Raw genomic sequence first — 21,617 nt, forward strand, 5'->3', positions numbered from 1 at the left:
AAGAATACCTCCAAACTATTCAGAATTTTCCATATTTTCTCATTATTGATTATCCCTCTTTAGACATTGTAGGAAGCCGGATCTTTATATAGTGGACCAAAAAGAGGTACACTGTGCAGAAAGCCCAGACAACCCTTATAACTTTACAGAGGCAAATATGATAACACTAAATGCTCTCTTTTGTGGTAGTGTGGGCGAGCAGTTTTGACTTATCAGAGGGTAGTGCTAAGCATTTGTCGTACTCACAGAGACAATAAATGAGACACACACTCAAGAATAAATCCAAGACTAATTTAGAAAAATAACTCATGTTTTTATATAAATGGTGATGAGAAGAACTTTGTTATCAGGTGAGTACCTTTTAATATATTGAACCTCACAGGTAAGTAAACAGTTCACTTAAGTGCGTCTTTATGCAGCAATGCCTCCCTATGGGAGAAAAGGCATATATTACATACAGTTATTTACTGTCCGTTTCAGGGGGTCTCCTTCGGGACTTCGAGTCGTAGGGTGCCAAGGTCCAAAGTGCCACCAGCAGTTACTCGTTCCCTCCCTGGGGCGTCCGGGTGCAGAGGTGCTGGTTGGGTTAGCTTTGCTCTCTACACCGGTGGAAGAAGAGGGGGTCACCTAGAAATAGGTTGCAAAGGGGGACTTGGAAAGAAGTCGGGAAGCTCCCAATGAAGGGCTTGGGTCACAAATATCCTGTGAATAAGGGGGCACAGTTTGTTCATGTACCTGGGCTTGGAAGCTAGGGTGTAGAGTGGAAAGGTTAGCTGGGCTCTGCGTGTCCTACGGCATTGCAGTTGTCGGTCTCACTGGTTGAGGGTGCAAAAATCTGGATTGCTGGACCACTCTGGAAGTGGGTCTCTGCAATGCTAACGCCCCTCATCAGCTGCTCAGTCTCAGTGCTGTTAGAGTCCCGACTGGACTTAAACAGGCCTTGGCTGCTGCAAGGGTTCCTGTACATCGGGTATTGATCCTGTGCTGCTCTGGTTGGTCCTGGTGTCCTTTCACTTGGTGGGAGGACAGATCGGACCTCCTGGAGCGCAGGTATCCTCTTCCAGGGGGACTGCTGCATCGGGCTGGCTGGGGAAAGGCAACTTGGTGAACCAGACTTTGGCTCTTTACTGCTTGTGAACTGCAAGGGAGTAGTCCCTCTAATCCAAGGGAGCTTGTCTGCGATTTGCGAAGGGCAGGCCTTCTACTGGGGTTTTTGGTAGTTGCTCAGCTGCAGAACGAGTCACTCTGTCACAAATATCAAAACTGGTGTAGGCAGGTAGAGCTTGGTGCCAACAGTGCACAGTGTCTTCAGTTTTCGTTGTCTCATGGCCCTTCTTTGTCCTCTTCTTCTTGATCAATTGAATCTGAGTTCCTGGCTTCTGGTTAACTCTTAAATGCTCAATTTAGGGGTGTTAAGGGGAGTGACAGGTAGAAGCTAATGGGCTACTTACTTTTAGGGTGTCTGTACCATCTATATGACCACTTATTGAGTGAAGTGGGCATAACCCTGACCCAGTGGGCCTAATTACGACAAAACCAAGATGATGGAATTCTACGTTTTGTGTTCACACCAGGTTGCCCACCATAGGGATGGAACTAGCCTAAGAGTGGAACAAGCCTCCTGACTAGCTAATTTTCCCACCTGTCCTGGTGCCAAATGGTTCCGGGGCAGGGGGGTGGCATTTCCCCTGTCCGGGGAAGTGGAAGGGTCACATATAAAAGGCATCAGAGGTCTTTTAAGCCTCCTGCCTTGATATGCTGATCACTTAGCCATCCTGCTTGCAGAACGTGACAACACCTCCAGCCGGAGCAGGCATTTTTTCTGCCCTCAGAGAGCATGGGCTCTCACCTGAAGGAGGTCAGAAACCTGTCCTCTAAGGTACCCTCTGGGTGCATGTGTTAATACATCCATCACTGGAATCAGTGTGGCTTTATTAATATGAGATGTTTGATAAAAAGCATCTCTAGTTTGAGTGAAGCCATCATCTAGCTGGGGAACTCGTAAATACGAGTGTCCAGCACATGTATCAAAATGGATTCCCAATCCACTTGCAATATCTCAGACTCAACTTAGACATGACAAGGGCATATCCACACATGTAATATAGTGCCCCCCTGCCTTGGGGCTGTAAGGCCTGCTTTAGGAAAGTGGGTTTCTGTTGCAGTAACCCCTCCACACTTTTTGCCAGATTTCTGATGCACTTGGGCTAAGTGTGCACGGGGTCCCTGCCACTCAGGTAACTAGGTCCTGTGTTGTTTCCTTAAAACTGTACCATTGTTTCCACAATTGGCACAACTCTGGCCAACCTGGAATTCCCTTGTAAGGGGTACCTGTGGTACCAAGGGCATGGAAGCCAGGGAAAGGCATTTGAGGGCTACAGCATGTAGTGTGCTACCCTCAGAGTCCTCTCACCATAAACATGCACCACTGCCATTGCAGCCTGCATGTTGTGGTGCAGCTAAAAGTGAACAGTCAACATGGCACATGTCCCTGTGCGCCATGCCATACCTGCCCAGCACTGCATGAGGCCTAGGTAAGTCACCCTTAAGGCAGGGTGCCGTATGCCTCATGTGAGGGCCGCTCTACTTGAGCAAACAGTACCCAGTAAAGCCATCCTGCGTATATGGTCTGGACACTTGTCATTAAGAGTTTCCTAGCACCAAAATGGCTTTACTGAATCCTCAGCTGTTTGGTAGCAAACATCTCAGAATAATAAACCTGCACTGATTCCAGTGTCGGATTTATTATTCCATGCACTCAGGGGTCCCTTCTAGAGAGAACCCCTGAACAAAACCAAGCATTGGTGGGTTCCTGACTAGTGAACACCAGCCTGCCGCCATGAGACAAGTTTCAGGACTGTTGGGGTGGGAGCCTGTGCTCCCTGGGCGCAGAAACAAAGCCTTTCCTGGGCAGAGGTGTTCACACCATCAGTTGCAGGGGAGCTTCAAAGGCCTTGTCGCCATTGCAACTCGACCCCCAGCCTCTCCTGCTATCAGGAGCTGGCCCCCTTCCTGCCTCACCCCTTTTTCGGTGCGAGGGCAGGTGGGAAAAATTTGAACAGCCCAGATGGTGTGTCCACCTCTGCCTACCCCACCCCTCAGGTGGGTGAGGTGATGTGACACCCACTCTTCAGTGCCCGCCACCTTGCAGATGACAGACACCCTCCAATCAGGATTATGGATTGTACCCACTCCCCCGTGTGGTGTGAGCACACCAAGGGTGTAAGCACCCTAATGTCAGAAGTCCACTGGCTACTGATCTCGAGACCCCTGAAATGCCCCCTAAATACAGTATTTAAGGGGCAGCCCTAAACCCAGAAGTCAGTTCTTGACGACCTATGAAGACTGGAATCCCGAAGATGTTGCAGCAGTGAAGACTCTAGGCACAACTGACTTGGCCTCAGCCCTATTGGCCTGCCTGCAGCTCCGAAGAAAACGACAATGACTCCAAGAAAGATCAGCGACCTCCAGATTTGGCGAGGAAAGATCCTCCACTTCAATAAAGACTCACAAATCCTGAGGACAGCGGTCCTGTTCACAAAAGAAGATCCAGCCCCTGCGGGACCACAAAACCCTGCTACAGGACTTACCTCTGCACCCGTCGTCCACGACCGATGTCCTGAAGGTCCATCCATCTTGAAGTGGCCCCCAAGCAGTTCTGACCTCCAAACCATCGAGGGGTCTCACCCCTGCAGTCTCTGACCCTGCAGCCTGGTGACCCGATCTCAAAGTGTCCTTACCTCGAGAGACATCTCTACTTACCTGCCCAGCTGTTGGTTCCCCCCGGAAGACTTCCTGGACCGAGCCTGCAGCCGAAATGCAAAGAGGACAACCTCCGAAGGAAAGCATTGGGCTCCCGACACTGCCTAAGCACCCTGTGACCGGCCAATCTTGCACCGCGAGTGGTGTGGAGTTGGTGCTAACCTAGGACCCCCTTTGCCCTTACCTTAACCCCAGGAGCTCGCCTCCCAAGATCGAGTGGCCTACTCATGAGCAGCCCCCAACTGAGGTCCCCCTAGCCTCATTGGCTAACATTGGCACCCTGCACTCTGCACCCAGCTGCCCTAGTGCCACTGAAGGTGCACCTTGAGTGCTAACCTGAACCTTGGTTCTACCCCCCAAAACTCAGTTACCAAATCTGTTTACTTGCCTGGAAACGTAACACTTCATTTTTTCCATAGGATTGTATGGTGGGATTAGCTCTGAAAAATGTTGTGTTGAACCCGTTTTTGTACTACAACAAAATAACCTATTGTTGGCAAAATAGTTAATTCTGCTTGCTAATGTCCTATAATGCTCAAACTGTGTGAATAATTTGTTTTGTGCAAAAGTAGAAAAGTAACTGAAAAGTAACTAAAAAGTAATCTTACAGTAATTATCTGTATTCTGAAGAATTTACAACCCATTTTCTTGACTGCAACATATTTTGTATGCTTCTCCAAAACCAGTACACACTGTATCTTGAAAAGCATCACTGTATTTAAAGTATCACCTACCTGCTACTGAGTAAATCTTTGTTCTAGTAATAAAAGTTACAAAGTAACAACATTTTACACAAACAAATGGTCAGGACTCAGATTCAGTCTTTGAGTGTGTGACATAATTTCTTGCCTGAGTGTGTACACCAAATGCTTAACTCTACCCTCTGATAAGGCTTACTGCTCAACCACACTACCACAAAAGAGACGGAGGTATTATGTACTTTAACTTCTGCTGTACCTCTGGGGATCCACGGGTCTCTGTGCTCACTATACCTTACTTTGGTATAGTATATATAGAGCCAGCTTCCTACACCTGCTGTAGGGATGGCTTAACTATACTGCTTGCAGTGTCTGCAGGCACGGCCCACAGGAGGTGTGCCATGTTGTGTCTTCACCATAGCACGTAGCCTGTAATGGCAGCTAGCATGATGGTTCTGAGGGGTCCCTTAGGGTGGTACAATAAATGCTGCAGCCCTTAGAGATCGTCTTTAGCCTCTTTGCCCTAGGTACCATGGATACCATTTACTAGGGACTTACAAGGGGTGCTAAAGGTATTGCCATTTGGGGGAACAATTGTACAGCTTTAGGGAAAGAGATCTGGCACTGTAGACCTGGGTAGCAAGAACCCAGTGCACTTCTGTCAAAATTACATCAGACACTAGGCAAAAAGTGAGGGTGACTATTCAAAAAAGGGGCACTTTCGTGCAGACATGTTTTATAATACATGTGATAAAGCAATTGTGTACAATCCCAGAGCCAAGGTACTATGGCATAATATAGGATAGCGGATGTCTTCCTAAGTTAAGTGCAAATTGTCCAACTGTGAACAGTTGTGACTTCTTAGTTTTTCTTTGAATTCTTAGTTTTTCTTTGAATGCTGTTATCTTTTTAGCCAACACTGTGTTAAACAAAGTCACGTCCATGACTCCTGATGTTTCTGGTTTAACTCTTAAGTTGTGCCTCTTCATTTCTACTGACCTGTTGCAAACTCCACTTGGGATTCTCGCTTAAAGACACCATTGGTGAGGCTGAATCCATTCACAGCTTCTCCAATCTCCTTTGCTGTTGCCCAGTAAATAGGATTTAGGATGGAAACCAGCTTTCTCATAGCAGGGCCTTAAAAAACGAACAGGTCAATATTGGTCACATAAGAGGCTGGACAGAAAGGCAAATATACTAGAGGAACAGTAAATATTCTTAACAAAGAGAAATAGGGATCGCTGACAGCAAAAACAAAATTACATGTATACCTAATTTATGCAAAAACAGATTGTTTATTAATAAGAAATCCACAGTTACTGAATCTAATTAAAGTAATTTTTTTTTTTTGCAGAGTTTTATATAGCGCGAACTAGAACCGAACCGAATCAGAGCGCTTTACATAGCACCAGTTACGTTACATGAGGACACACTTTCATTTTAAGTCACGGGGAGATTAAGTGATTTGCCCAGAATCACAGGGGGGTTTTGGCGTCGTTACCGAGACTCGAACCCAGATCCCCAGGTCCGATGTCGAGCGCCTTAGCCGTTAGGCCAACCCATACCTTCTTTGGGGTAGTCTGAACTAAAAGACAGATTGCGCAAAGGGTCTATTCAATATAATTAGAGATTTTATTAAACATTTTTCATATTCTTTTAACAACCATATTGCATTGTGCTAGTAACTTACTTATCTATTATGCCACATTTTAAACAATATCAGTGTCCATTTCTTGCACATGCAGAAAAGATATAAGGAAAAAAAAGAACTAAAGGTAGAAGAAAAAAATAAACATGAGTAAGTCACAGCTACACACAGACAAATTATTGTGAATTAAGCCATCAGTAAAGATATCTAGGAGGGCAACTTGACAAAATGATTAGTGATGTGACAGTTACGCACATTGTGGGTGAGTATTGCCTTGTTGCCCATTCATCCAGAATCAATTAAACAAGCCTCCACTGTGTGCTGACAGTCATTGCCTATATTTGAAGCTCAAACAGAAGACATGTGTAGAGAAATAAATCAAAAATGATTAGGATAGATTCAGATTTGATTGTATGAAAATATTTACAGAGATCCTCTGACTCTATTTAGTGGAGTGATAGATATAACTTGCATTAATAATTGTTCACATACACATGGCTGATTAATTAAGTGAGTGGAACTTGTATACAAGTGATGTGATACACAATTTGCTGTTTGGTTTGGTAAGAAAATTATGTTTCTTTTTTTCTTCTCCCTTTAGTTTTTTTTTATACACTTATTCCTCATTGCCAAGAAAAAGTACTCCAAAAGTAAGGTACAGAAAATTCTTTATGCAGGTGAATCCAATCATGAGCAGTCAAAATTGGAGAGCTCTGAGTTTCCTGGACATATCTGTGTAAGGAATTCAGATGAAGAGCAAACCTGATTTCTTGCTCCAGTTTCCCCATCCTCAAGATGAGGAAACATTCTTCAAAACAACCCAAGACAAGAGCAGACAAAGCTGGGGTCTATGCTGTGCCTTGAGGTGAGGCACAAAAAGAGAGACTGAATTGACTCAGCCCTGGGGCTGAAGATATGCTGTTGTTTTCTCTGGCCTTCATTCTGTGCACAAGCATGTGCCTTCTGTGAGTGAAGGTGTAGCTACATGAACAAAGGTGAGGGGAGGCCATGCTCTACTTGCTCCGATCCAGTCGACGTATTGCAGAGGATCTTCCTTGTTCCAAACCCACTACCCAAACAAAAAAAACAGAGCTCATCCTCAAAGCTGCAGTGATCATCAAGATAGAGATAGGAGTAACCATCAAATGTGGTTGTAATTTTAATATAGAGCTAAACCTTCAGAGGTGCTCACTAGTTTTATGGCCAGCCACCAACCACATGTTATTCTTCTTAGTGCCATGTCTTCTAGCACTTTTCGTCTGATCTGCCTGCTATAGTTCTTGAGACTTTACCAGCCACAGTCCGCACTCTACCAATGATCAGTCAGGAGAGTTGTTCCAAGCGTCCCACATAGGCAAATAGTCAGGGAGCAAGTGTACTTATTCTCGGACGCAATGAACCAAGACACCTGGATGTCCAGATCCTCCCTGGAATATAGTGGGCTACATCAGATCTTGCTCCAGTTCCCTGCAGTATTCATTGTCTAGCTATCTTTTTATTCGTGCAAGAATAAATCCAATATATGCTGCAAGTAGTCAGTCAGCTCCTTCTCTCAAGGTTGACCCAAGTTAGCTCTTCCTGGCAGGTATCTCAGCCTACATTAGTATGTGATCCTATATATTGATTGATGAGAAACCTTGGCACTCAACTGGTGGTATCTGACCCATACTTACATAGGTTTATGGACAGAGTTAGTGACAGGTCCAGCTCTGGGACCAGTTTCAGGCATTTTCTGACATTTATGTAACCCTCCCAGACTGGTCAAACCCTGCACTCTTTCTTGTAGTGTCTGCGGGAATGTGGGGTGAGGTAGTGTTGGCAGCTCCCTGAAAAGGAACAAACGTGGGAGATGCTTCCCACTCAATTGCCACTCAACTCCTTCACCTGTTATAGTCATGTCACTGGGTAAGGATGGATCCAGAAGGGGGAAATGGCGTTCCCTGGCCTCAAGACTTGTAATGAAACCAAAATGGACTCCTGGACTGCCACAGTCATAGACATCATAAATACTTTACTCACATCCTATTACAGATATTAATCATATGTGTGTCATCCATGCTCCACATGAAGGTAGTGTGGGGGCTTGGATGCAGGGGGCTGACAGACCAATTAATAAAAGGAAATATCAGTAGGAAACTCTCTCTGGTAGGCAATAGGAAAAAAGGATTATTTGCCCCCTAGAAGCTGTTACTTCCACCTCTGTTAGTCCTCGATGGCCCAGTCAGGTGACTGTAGTGATGCTCATTAAAGGAATGTTTGCATAGTGTGCTCCAGGAGATCAAGGCTCCCAGCTCTGGATTTCATTCCTTGTGTGCTGAGGTCAAAAATCACCAGAAACGTGTAATGGATAGCTCATGCAGGCAACCATTTCGGTCTCCTCCATTACCTACATGTAACAGTAGTTTACAGCATTATCTTTTCCAGATTTACAGACTTGCAGGCCTCCTAACATATACATTCACATAAACCCAGTACCATCCCCAAAATGGAATGGATGGGTGTGCCATCTAGGGTAGTGGGCATACAAAGTGATCTACGTTTACACAAAAGTGAGCTGCAATATATGATCACAGGTCAGTTCTTATTGCATTTTCTCCCAGTGATAGTGAAAGCCTAAATAAGTGAGGCATAGTTCAAGCTTATGGGAATCATTCAATTTGACTCCAGAGACATGCACACATGTAAATCTAGAAAGCACCCAGAGTTGGAAATCAATTATAAGCACCTTAGTTTCATCCTCTGTTTGGTTAGTAAGATCATGTCATCTGTGGCCTAAGGCCTATCTGCCATAGGAGTGGTCTCTGCCAAGAGCCACATTGTAAAATTTCAATGAAAGATGTTTATGATCAAAAGGCAGATCTTCATTTACCACCAAGTGTCTATGCCAGATGGTTATAGCCACAATGTACACAGATAGCAACACCAGAGGTAATTAAAAAACTTACCTAGGCTCCTAGGGACATTTGTGAATTTAGCTTCTATTATTCTTGTGTCGGAATCAGGATTGTCTGTAATTGTGGCATTTAAGAAAGCAATTCCAAATTCGATGTCATTAATACTCCCAATTATACTTCCTTTGGCGACCTGTGGTCCACCTGTTGAGTGAATGGGACACAGTGAATCAGATGAATTCCACCTGCTGTCTGTAGTCATGATGATAAACATTAGGATCAATAACCTATGCGGAACAGTGTGTTAACTCATACTGCATCGATTCCAATTCGTCCAGCCTAACTCACATTAAACTTGAGGCCAGTAAACTAATTGAATGTAAGACACTCCTGAATTCTCCCCCAAAAGAATAGTTCAGGAACATTCCAATCCTTGGGAGAACATGCTGGCAACTGAAGACAGTTATCGCTCAAAAACATGAAAGCACCACTACGTCTTAGTGGAATTGCTAGAGTTTTGGTGGTAGAGATAACTATTTTACCTGCTGACAAATCAGAGTGTAATCGTGTGTTAGCTTAATAGTTTTGACCTAGGTATAATGAAACAATTAATTTGTTGGTTATGACATTGTTGATATCATCTGAAAGAGTATCTTACATTATTACTTTTTTATTAATCATCTTAATTATTACTTTTTGTCTAATCACCCATAACATTATTACCTAGGAAAACACGATTCTAACTATAACTACCCAGTGGCAACTGGGCTATATTATAGCCTTATAGTCCACTGTTGCGGCTTTACCGCCATTAAAGGCCAACTCCAGCGTTAAAGGCCGAGCTGAAGGTAAGCCCAGCTACGGAGGGCTATAAGAGTATTAGAACATTCCGAAACTAGAGGGCAAAATGTTCTGACAAATTTAACAAAGCCTCAGTGAGCTTGAGGGGATTTAAATTCACAGAACAAAAACAAAGGTTACAGGGACATTATAGTTAGGAAATAGAATTAAAAAAAACTTAGAATAGTTAGGCTCAGATTTCACTCATTCAAAACCACTGAAATTCAGCCGTTACAGTTACCTAAGCTAACTATAACTTACACCCCCACAATGCCCTGGTTATGACCTCACAGATTACATCACTCATGACATAATAAGTGACACTTCTTTCTGCTTGTTGCTGACCTTTATTTTGCCTATTTCTGCTCATTCCTGATCTCTATTTTGCCTCTTTCTGCTTTTTGTTGACCTTTATTTTGCCTCTTCCTGCTTGTTTCTGATGTTTATTTTGCCTCTTTCTGCTTGTTTCTGACCTCTATTTTGCCTCTTTCTGCTTGTTTCTCACCTTTATTTTTCCTCTTTCAGCTCATTACTGACCTTTATTCTGCCTCTTTCTGCTCATTCCTTACCTTTCTCTTGCGTCTTTCCGCTCATTGCAGACCTTTATTCTGCCTCTTTCTGCTTGTTACTGACCTTTATTCTGCCTCTTTCTACTCATTTCTGACCTTTATTCTGACTCTTTCTACTAATTTCTGACCTTTATTCTGCCTCTTTCTGCTTGTTTCTCACCTTTAGCATGCCTAGTTCTGCTTGTTGCTGACCTTTATTCTGCCTCTTTCTTCTTGTTTCTCTACTTTAGCTTGACTCTTTCTGCTTGTTATTGACCTTTAATCTGCGTTAAAGCTATGTCCTAGGTGTGGGCACCCCAGGACATAACATTGGCCAGCCCTGGGGGGGTTGTGGTACCCAAAGGCCAATATTGGCTCCAGGAGGAGGGGCCACGCAGCACCACTCCTTTAGCATTCATAGCCTGCTCCAGGGAGTTGGTGGTCCCCGGGGCTGAGAATAGCCCAGGAGGGGAGCTGCATGGCCTCCCTCCTTTTTTAAATAAAAAGAAAGCCCCGGTGAGGAGGTGGTCGGAATGGTGCGGGGGGGACATGCAGCCTACCCAATCCATATTTAAGTGAGCCCTAGGCAGTGTGATGTCCGTACACACCCCAAGCTATTCTTTTAGGCCCCGGAGAGACGATTGTTTCCTGTGCTCAGGTGGTGCCCGAGGCCATCCAAGCATTTAACATGTAGCCCCAGGGAGGTGGTGGCCCCCAGAGCCTGGGGGTCCGCATGGCCCTGTCTCATCATAGAGTTTGCAATGGGGAGGTGGTAGTCCCCGGGACTCATTTAAGCTTATGGAAGGGGATATGGGTGGCCCCCTCCAAAATTTAAATAAAGCCCAGTGGAGGTGGTGGTCCCCGGGGCTTAAGGAGCCTCAGGAGGGGGACCTGTGCGCCCCCTCCTTTTTTTTATAAAATGCCCCCAGGACTTGGTCCACCCATGTGCCCTTTTCAAAACAACAAGCTTGTTGTTTTTTGCTGTGAATTCCAATTTTTTTTAAAATGCTCTTTTTCATGACCACGTTCAGGAGGTTGGCGTATTCCTGCTCTGCCCCCTTTTCACTTTTATTACATTTTGTTTGGGGGCTCTGCTAAGGCTGAGTTCCAAGATGGCTGCCAACACTTCCTGGTTGAAGTGTTTGGCAGCAAAACAGAACTCTGAGGTTGCTTGCACACGCTTGTTATTATTCGGTGTTAGAACTGGGATTTCTGGTTGGCTAAGGCTTGCGCCAAAGCCAGGCAGAAACCACCACTCTAGACAGGGCAAGGGAGTTACACGCCAAAGATAACCCCTGCTCACCCCCTTGGTAGCTTGGCACGAGCAGACAGGCTTATCCCGGATGCAATGTGTAAAACATCTGCGCACGCACACAGCAACAACATCCCAGGCACACCACAAAAGGAACTCCACACAAGGTTATATAAAAATAACTTGTGTATTCTTAAAACACATCAGATAGTAATCACACAATATACATTGTGCCAACTGGCACGGGCAATATTCACAAGGGATTATTTACACAGGACAGGGCCATGTGGGCCACTGTCAGGATCAGCACTTAGTAGAAAAAGCAGTTAGAGTTACTGTAGTACCAAATAACAATCATAGAACACAACCAGTAACCACTGGTAAAAGGTAGATACATACTACGCAATTCTAATCACCATAGGCATAGAGCACGCAGGGACACATAAACTCTCTAGTATAAACTATACTAGACAAAACAACCTCCTAAGCATGAAAGCACATTTAGAGGTATCACAGGCATAAAGGCATTGCACCTTACGCATAACTCACATTAGGCCTAACCAGTATAAATACAGTAGGCAATCACCTTGGGCCACATTTAGAGCACATAAATCACATTTAGGGCCTTGCGCCCTATCCATGAACCAGCCCCCCAGGCCAACTGGCCACCTCAAGAAGGGGCTCAAATGCCCTGTGTCCAGAATGTCAGGGCGCGCTGCCAATGCAGCACCAGTCAGAGGTGCGCCATCTGTGCAAACCTAAACATTGCAGCTGCCCACTACTTGCTGGGCAGCTGAGAACCAGAACAGGGTCTAAACGCTGCACTTGGCACTAGGTGCTGCGCAGCTGTAGAAGGCCAAGGTAGGGATGAAGGAGTGCGACTTACTCCTGAGTTCACCAAGAACAGGTCCCCTGAAAGAAAAGCCTAAATGGTGAAGCTGCCCACTACTTGCTGGGCAGCTGTATATCAAAACTGTGGCATGGGCTCTCACTAGCCCTCAGGAACAAAGACTGCGCCAAAACGTTGGAGCCATCTGGCTATGAATAAAACAATGCCCCTGGGAGCCTCGTGGGCTCTAAATACAGCAATGCCCCTGGGAGCCTTGTGGGCTCTAGCAACAACTTCTGTGGGGCGTGGGAGCCATCTAGCTCTGAAATAATCATACCCCCTAGGAGCACACTGGCTCCCAAAACAATTATGCACCAATTGTTCGAGCCACACATGGGCTCAGCAAATCACTAATCAAACGTTGGGGCGGCCCACTGCCATCTGGGGCCGCCCTAAATGCACCAAATATGCCCCCTAAAAATGTGGACAGAACACATGCCATACTGCCGAACAAGGACGGCAGCCCCCACCCCTTTCACTCACCGGGGCTCTCGACGCTGCTGGTCTCCGCTTCGCTGGTCGGCTCTCTCTTCAGAAGCGGCGGCGGGGCTCTCTCTTCTTCGGGGCTTCCTCCAGCGCATGGGAGCCCCCGGAACACTCGCGCTGCTTCCCTGCCTTCACCCGGGCCCCCTCCTGGGACCTGGGACTTTTCCTAGCGGCGGCGCGGACCGCTGCCTCTCCTCCTCAGCTTCCAGGGCGGACTCTGGCAGCAACACTCCTCATACGCGGGGGGCAGGTACCAGCAATGTGCCTCAGACCCCCTCTGCTGCCGTTTCCATACCTGCGGGGGGCTCTCAGGCTCACGGCAGCCCCGCACCGCCACCTCCTCTGCTGCCGGGGCGTGAGCGGGACTTCCTGTGAAACCGGAAGTCCAGCCTGCCGCCAGGCAAAGGGCTGCCTGGCTTCCTGTTTTCGACCCACGGCTGCGGCGGTGATTTCTCGGGCACAAATGAGGGGTAGGCTCCCTCGGTACGAAAACAAAAAGTAGAAGCGGGGTGGGCACCCGCTAAAGCTCCTATGAACGGGGTGGGCACCCGTAATAAAAATAATTAAATAAGCGGGGTGGGCACCCGCAGTGGAGCCATTTCGGGGGGGGGGATACCCACGCCGGGGATTCCCCCAAGACAACGGTGCAGCACAGCGCTGCCAAGCCCACGCTCTCCCTCAGCTGGGGGAAAATCCAGAAAAGAAAGTAAAGTGCTCACAGTGCGCTAGGGCAGCCTCAAGTCCATAAGGCCAGCAAAAAGGAGACAATAAAGCTCCAAGAAGTCCTGGGCATCAGGGAGGGCAGTGTAGGGCCCAGGGGCCAGCACACAGAGCGCTCCAGCAAAGGGACAGCCCCCATGGCGGTCCCTCCTGGGCCCCACTAGCAGCAAGCCCCCCTCTGTCATGCCCAACAAGAACTCCAGGCACCCATGGGCAGGGCAGGGCCCGGGGAGGCAATCCTTCCCCTGGGTCCCAGCAGCAGAACGCGCCTGGTAGATTCAAGTTAGGAAACAAGAACATTTTACATGAGGTCACAGCATCTCATTATACACACATTTCCTTTGTTGTCAAAGGTGCAGGCAAGGGGCGAACCAGACATAACTGGTTTTTGAGCACTTTGTTTTGCTCAGCCCCTTTGCCTATTCACAGGGTGGGTCAGGGACATCAGACGCACCACAGGGGGTGGAGCCAGCATTGTGGAGGGAAGGCCCAGTCCTATTCAGGTCCCAGGTGCACTACTCCCTCCCATCAACATGTAGATCTCTCCATTCACCACCGGGGCAGACCCATCCTGACTCCTGGAGCCAGGCACACCAGCCAGCTTCAGCCAATCACAAGCCAGACAGTCAAATCACATTCACTGCACAGACATGCCAACTTCTAGACTGGGAAAGACATGGCTTGGTAGTTCGGACTGGACTGTTCCCATGAGGCACAGGGTCAGAGCTGATTTGCATATAGCCAGTGTCTAACCCAGGGTGGTGTGGAGTGCAAAAAAACCATGGATTTAGGCCCAGATCCTTGTACTGAGGTGAATGTATGACATTGTTCTACATTCTGTCCATCAACTGTGTTTTTTGCAATTTTCACCCCGAGTGGGCTGGGTATGCTCAGACGTGAGTCCCAGGCTCTCCACACCACTGGAGTCAAGCTATCCAGGCTGATGAAGGCTGATAGCCAGAAACCGGTCCTTGGATGCTTGATTCCGGTCTGGGAAAGACATGGCTTGGTAGTTCGGACTGGACTGTTCCCATGAGGCACAGGGTCAGAGCTGATTTGCATATAGCCAGTGTCTAACCCAGGGTGGTGTGGAGTGCAAAAAAACGATGGATTTAGGCCGAGATCCTTGTACTGGGGTGAATGTATGACATTGTTCTACATTCTGTCCATCAACTGTGTTTTTTGCAATTTTCACCCCGAGTGGGCTGGGTATGCTCAGACGTGAGTCCCAGGCTCTCCACACCACTGGAGTCAAGCTATCCAGGCTGATGAAGGCTGATAGCCAGAAACCGGTCCTTGGATGCTTGATTCCGGTCTGGGAAAGACATGGCTTGGTAGTTCGGACTGGACTGTTCCCATGAGGCACAGGGTCAGAGCTGATTTGCATATAGCCAGTGTCTAACCCAGGGTGGTGTGGAGTGCAAAAAAATGATGGATTTAGGCCCAGATCCTTGTACTGGGGTGAATGTATGACATTGTTCTACATTCTGTCCATCAACTGTGTTTTTTGCAACTTCTAGAAGTGGCACTTCCACACTAGATACAATAAATCCACGCACATCATCACGCAGCATTCAATCTCACGAGCCCGCACATACCAAACTCGCCCCTGCACTCCCCACACATCAGGAACTACCATGGTCACACATATTCCCCATGCATTCCTATGGGAGGGCAGGCCACTCTCACCACACATACACAGAGAGTGCACGCACTTTACACTGGTCCACAGTGAAAAAGTGCGCAAAGGCCTAAAATCACCAACACCAGGTTACAGAAACAGGCTAGGCAAATGCAAAAAGTTTTGGGATGAACCTACCAAAAGGGCCAAGTCCAACATTCGGGAATTAGCCATGGCCACAGATATCCTTGTTTTATTTCCCTAAATGTCTCAACAACTACTGAATGATTTACACTGGATAACTAAAAATGTGATCTGCAAACCAAATTTCCTGTGAAATTTGGTGCAATTCCGTCCAGCGGTTCGGACTGCAGTAGTGTCTAAAGGTCCTATGGAAATTAACATGGGAGATGCACTTTTTTGCCCCCCCCCTTTTTTCTCGCCCCCACTTCATGGATCACCCCTAAACTTTCCATGCACAACAAGATTTCCCAGGGCACTTTTTCTGGGAAAGTTTTGTGAAGATTCATCAAATGACGCACCAGTTATAGGCAAGTCAAAAAACACTTTTCCTATGGAAACATGGCCCTAACTATATATATATTCACTGAAAAAACCATAGGTTATAGACCATATATAGTTAGGAATTAGCATTTAAAAAACCTTTTTTTACTCACACAAAACCATTGAAATTCCATATATAGTTAGTAGTACTAACTATATATCGCGCACCCGCAATCCACTGCTGATCATGTCACATATTACATCATTCATGACATGGTCAGTGACATCACTGATGACATCACTGATGACATCTCAAATGACATCACTGATGACATCACTGATGACATCTCAAATGACATCACTGATGACATCACTGATGACATCTCAAATGACATCACTGATGACATCACTGATGACATCTCATTTGACATTACTGATCACATCACTGATGACATCATTCATGTGATAATACGATGAACCTCTTCAGACTCTAATATAACCTTAGATACACTCAGTGTAAACAGACACTCACAGACTGTCACTCATCCATGGAGTTACTTACACACCTAGTCAGTCATGCAAAGAATCAATCACACCTCCATTTCCTCAACTATACAGTTATACACACCTTACTTATTCAAACATATACTAACACATATTTACTCTCTTTTACAATCCCTGATACAAGTTCACAATCATCCATACAGCCACTCACACATTCACTGGCTCTTATGCACAGTTATTTATATATGCCAACTCTCACATGTACTGTGTTTTACATATGTACTTACTTTGACATGTAGCACTGAGATATCCATTCCCTCACCAATGCACAGAGTCATACACCTCCCAGCCACCCACACACACACTCAGTCTCCCATACAAATACTTGAGCAACCAATCAATAACCCATATACTTACTCATATAGCTACTGATCAACACATGCAGCAGTTTACAGAACAACAAACATAATGATGCACAAATTAACACAGTTCAGTCACTAACCCATGCACTCAGTGAGACACATTTAACCACTCACTCATACAGTCAGTCATGCACCTACTAAATCCTTCATCCAGACACTTCTACATCCACTCATTCTTCAATATGTAAGACATATTTTAACTTTACAGAAATACACAGTCACTGGATGTTGTCATCAGTGATGTCATTTGAGATGTCATCAGTGATGTCATCAGTGATGTCATTTGAGATGTCATCAGTGATGTCATCAGTGATGTCACTGACCATGTCATGAATGATGTAATATGTGACATGATCAGCAGTGGATTGCGGGTGCGCGATATATAGTTAGTACTACTAACTATATATGGAATTTCAATGGTTTTGTGTGAGTAAAAAAAGGTTTTTTAAATGCTAATTCCTAACTATATATGGTCTATAACCTATGGTTTTTTCAGTGAATTTTCAAGGTTTTGTAAATGCTAATTCCTAACTATATATGGTCTATAACCTATGGTTTTTTCAGTGAATATATATATACATACATATATAAACATATAATCTGCATATCTATATAAATACAAATATAAATGCATGCATACATATACATATATGCATACATATGCATGTAATTTACATGAAAGTTTTAAAAACACTAATAAAAGCAACGCTAAAAAGCCACCTCAATACAAACAGAATGGCTTTAACTTAAACGAGAGGGAGATCTATTGCATTTTCAATGCTTGTTTACTTTGGTTCCATCAAGAAGGCGTTCAGATGTGTCACATATTCGCCATAAATTCAGAATATTAGCACTCTGGCTGCTCATTAGATCACTGTAGTAAAGCTACTGCTCACCAGGGAAGTCTGCTGCTAATCATACTTTCTATGGCAAAATGAACCCCCACATTTTGTTCCTTTTTAAATTAAATGTTTTCAGACTCACCACTTTATTCCAATCAAGATGGCTTCTGGTGTGCCATACTTTTGTCATAAGTAAGACTGTTAGTGCTCTAGTTGTTCTTTAGAACACTCTGAGACATTCTGTCATTGGGCTATACTTGGGCTACATCTGGGTGATATTTGGGCTACATTTGGGCTCTTTTGTCTCTGGTGGCCATCTTGGGAGACTGCATGTCAGAATTTTTTAATGAAATAGTAGAGGATATGGGAAGTCACTCAAAATGTGCCCTAATTTTACTTTCTGCAGCACTAATCATACTTTCTATGGCAAAATATACCCCCCATTTTGTTCCTTTTTAAATTAAATGTTTTAAGAGTTACCACTTTTTTCCAAGCAAGATGGCTTCAGGTGTGCCATACTGTTGTATCTGTATCTTTAATTGACTTGTTCTATGACACATGCTGTATTCTTTGTGTGACGTATCTTTTGTTCCATGTTCTATGCCTGAGTTCTGCTGTCGTGTCACTTTTATCTGTTACCTGGACACGACAGCATCGCTCATCCTTAGCTTATCTTGTGGGTTAATTACCTTATAGATTTATCTCTAAATAAATCACTCAACTAAACTCCTGCTTCTTATGTTGTTATTCTGCAATACAACATAAATATGGCGACGATGGATTGGGATCGTTTGAAGACATCTCGAATTGGAAATTTTTAAAGCAGTTTGAGTTTTGTTTAACTTAACCCACCTAGGAAATTAGCAAGGCTTAACAGAACGGAACGAGGAATTTCTCTGCGACAACTACATACCAATGGTGAGATTTAATTTTGCCAATTCTGTGTATCGCTTGAAGAGAAAGACTGTTATGGTTTAAAATTACCTCGTATTCCGTTAGTTCCGTTGGTGCCATTGCGCGAGTGAAGGAGAGCGAGCGAGTTGTACTTGTACCACGTCATAAGAGCCAGCGCGAGTGAGGCAGAGCCAGTGAGCTGACAGGAGTCATCGGCAGCCCAGCGCGAGAGCACAGCGCGAGTGAAGGAGCAGCGCGAAAGCACAGCGCGAGAGGTGGAGCGCGAGTTTTGACTAATCACAGTGTTTACATGTGAAGTCGTCATCGCGCATCACGCAACTTCAACCAACGTGACCCCACGCAGCGGCCATTTTGAAAATATGTAAACAGTGAAACGATTTTCAGTTATCACAAACCGGATTACGTGCACTCTCCGTGTGAAACCAGAAGAAAAGAACTGTATTGGTAATTATTATTTTTATATAAAAAAAAAATAAAATAAAATCGGAACAGTTCATTTATCATCAATTACGAAGTGGAAAGTTAAAGGGTAAAATATATTTAACACTTAACAAGTGATTTAGAACAATGGCTTATCAGATTCAACCATATCAAATTAACCCTTTCCTTCAATGTTCTGGAAAACCGCCTGTCAGGTGGGAACAGTGGCACAAATCTTTTGAAAGTTATCTGGTGGCTATTGATGGAAAAGATTACTCAAAGGAAAGGAAAAAAGCAGTTTTATACGGACTCTTAGGTGATGCAGGAAGAGAGATTTTTGACAACATGCCAGAAAGTGAACCACCACCTGGACAGTTCATTCCTTGGGATGAGTACCATGAGGCTGTAAAAAGATTAGAAAAAAGGTTTCATGAACAGCCAAATATAATGGTGGAAAGACATGGTTTTAATAAGAGAAAGCAGTTGCAAGATGAAAGTATAGAAGACTATCTCTCTAGTTTGCGAATTTTAGCATCAAAGTGTGATTTTGGTGATATGCTTGACACTTATTTGAGAGATCAATTGGTCTTTCATTGTTTTTCAAACAAAGTTCAAGAACGTCTTCTAGCCTGCAGAAATCCAACCTTAAACGAAGTCATCGACATCGCAGTTGGAATTGAAAGGTCCTCAGTCTCAAAAAAAAAGTTATTTCTGGAACAAGTAATACGGAACCAGTTTGTTCTGTAACTAATAAGAGTCAAGTACAAGATTATAAAAAGGAAAAAGGTTCTTTTTCTACAAAAAAGAATTTGGTTTGTTATCGTTGTGGTTCTAAAAATCACATTGGAAATAACCCAATTTGTCCTGCACATGGAAAGAAATGTACAAAATGTAAAAAATTTGGACATATTGAGACTGCTTGTAAAACTATTTTTAAGAATAGGAATGCTTCTTTTACCAGTGTTAATGCTTTAGAAGACTTGGAGTACGAAGTTAGTAATTTAGTAATTAATGTAAATTTAGATGAATCTGAGATTTCTTTCAAGGCACCTTTGGGCAAAGCTTTCATTCATGGTGTAAAATTGGAAGTAATGGCGGATTCAGGTTCGCCAATTACTATTTTAGATGAAAATACTTATGCTAATTATCCTTTTCCTACTAAACTGTATGCTGCTGATATCAATCCGAAAGCTATTGGTGGTCAATTTCTGAAAATGCTTGGATACTTTATTAGTTTAGTTGAACTGCTAGGCAGAGAAATTACTACAAAAGTTTATGTAGTCAAAAAAGGGAAAGATATTATTGGTTGGCGTGACTTGGGTAAGATGGGTATCATGCTAAAGCCTGGTAGTGACACTCCTATTATTCTTGGTGACATTCCAATTGCTTCTTTAGAAATATGCAAAGAAAAAGTATTTTCTAATGATCTTGATTCAATTCTCTCTAAATACAAAGAAGTATTTGAGGACAAAATTGGTTGTGTGAAGGGTGTTGTACATGATATTAAGTTGAAGGATAATGCCATACCTGTCATACATAAGGTCAGAAGTGTACCGTTGAGTATACGAGCAGAGTTAAAAGAACACTTAGACAGTCTTTGCAAGGATGGAGTAATTAAACCAACAGATTCTTCTGAGTGGGTTTCGGCTGTTGTATTAGCCAAACGTAAAAATGGTAAGTTGCGCATGTGTGCAGATTTGCGCTCTCTGAATAAGAACATTTTGGTGGATTGCCACCCTTTGCCTTTGATTCAAGAAATGCTTATGGCTATAGGAGAATCTACTTGCTTTTCTTTAATTGACTTAAAGTCAGCCTACCATCAAGTTGTTTTGTCGGAGAGGTCACAAAATCTCACAACTTTTGTCACTCCCTTTGGTGCCTTCAAATATACGAGACTCCCTTTTGGATTAGCTTCTGCAGCGAGCGTATTTCAGAAGCTAATGGACTCGTTGTTTGGAGACATCAAAGGGGTGCAAGCATTTCAGGATGACATACTCATATTCGGAAAAGGAGTTGAAGACCATAACAAAACTCTTGATGTAGTATTAAAAATCTTAAGCAAAAGAGGGATGACTGTATCTAAAGAGAAGTGTAGCTTCTTGGTTCAAGAATTAGAATATTTAGGGCACTCAATTACCAAAGAAGGGATTAAACCTAAACAAAACCTGATTGATTCCATTATGCTCGCACCTTCTCCATCTGATAAAGACTCACTTAGATCCTTTTTAGGTCTAAGTGAGTACTATGCACGTTTTGTGCATGGTTATGCATTTGTAGTGGAACCTCTCAGGTGTTTAACGAGAAAAAATGAAAAGTATGAATGGTCTTTGGTCCATGATGAAGCCTTTAACAAAGTCAAGGAAATGATTAAGAATGCACCAGCTTTGAAACCATTCTCTTGTGGTGTTAAGTGTGTTGTCACCGTAGATGCTAGTTGTATAGGTCTTGGTGGAGTTCTTACACAGTTTGTTAATGAGAAGGAAAATACCATCGCCTTTATTTCACGAACCTTAACCACAGCCGAATCCAATTACAGCACTATTGAACGTGAAGCTTTAGCCTGTTCATGGGCAGTTGAAAAGTTCAGGTGCTATTTATGGGGAACTCGTTTTGATCTTGTAACTGATCACAAGCCGCTCATTTATTTGATGAACG

General features: G+C 44.2%; 1 protein-coding gene across 1 annotated transcript in view; it reads right to left on the bottom strand.

Annotated features, from left to right (window-relative positions):
- HMCN1 (hemicentin 1) overlaps nucleotides 1-21,617 on the bottom strand; it is a 1,257,483-nt gene that overhangs the window by 137,266 nt on the left and 1,098,600 nt on the right. Inside the window, exons 94-95 of the mRNA XM_078642741.1 lie at nucleotides 9,054-9,203; nucleotides 5,460-5,597 (exon numbers count right to left, since the gene is read on the bottom strand). Coding sequence (XP_078498867.1) covers nucleotides 5,460-5,597; nucleotides 9,054-9,203 — 288 coding nt within the window. The remainder of the gene's footprint in view (nucleotides 1-5,459; nucleotides 5,598-9,053; nucleotides 9,204-21,617) is intronic.

This window comes from Lissotriton helveticus, chromosome 1_1 (genome assembly GCF_964261635.1).
Source record: "Lissotriton helveticus chromosome 1_1, aLisHel1.1, whole genome shotgun sequence".
NCBI lineage: Eukaryota > Metazoa > Chordata > Amphibia > Caudata > Salamandridae > Lissotriton > Lissotriton helveticus.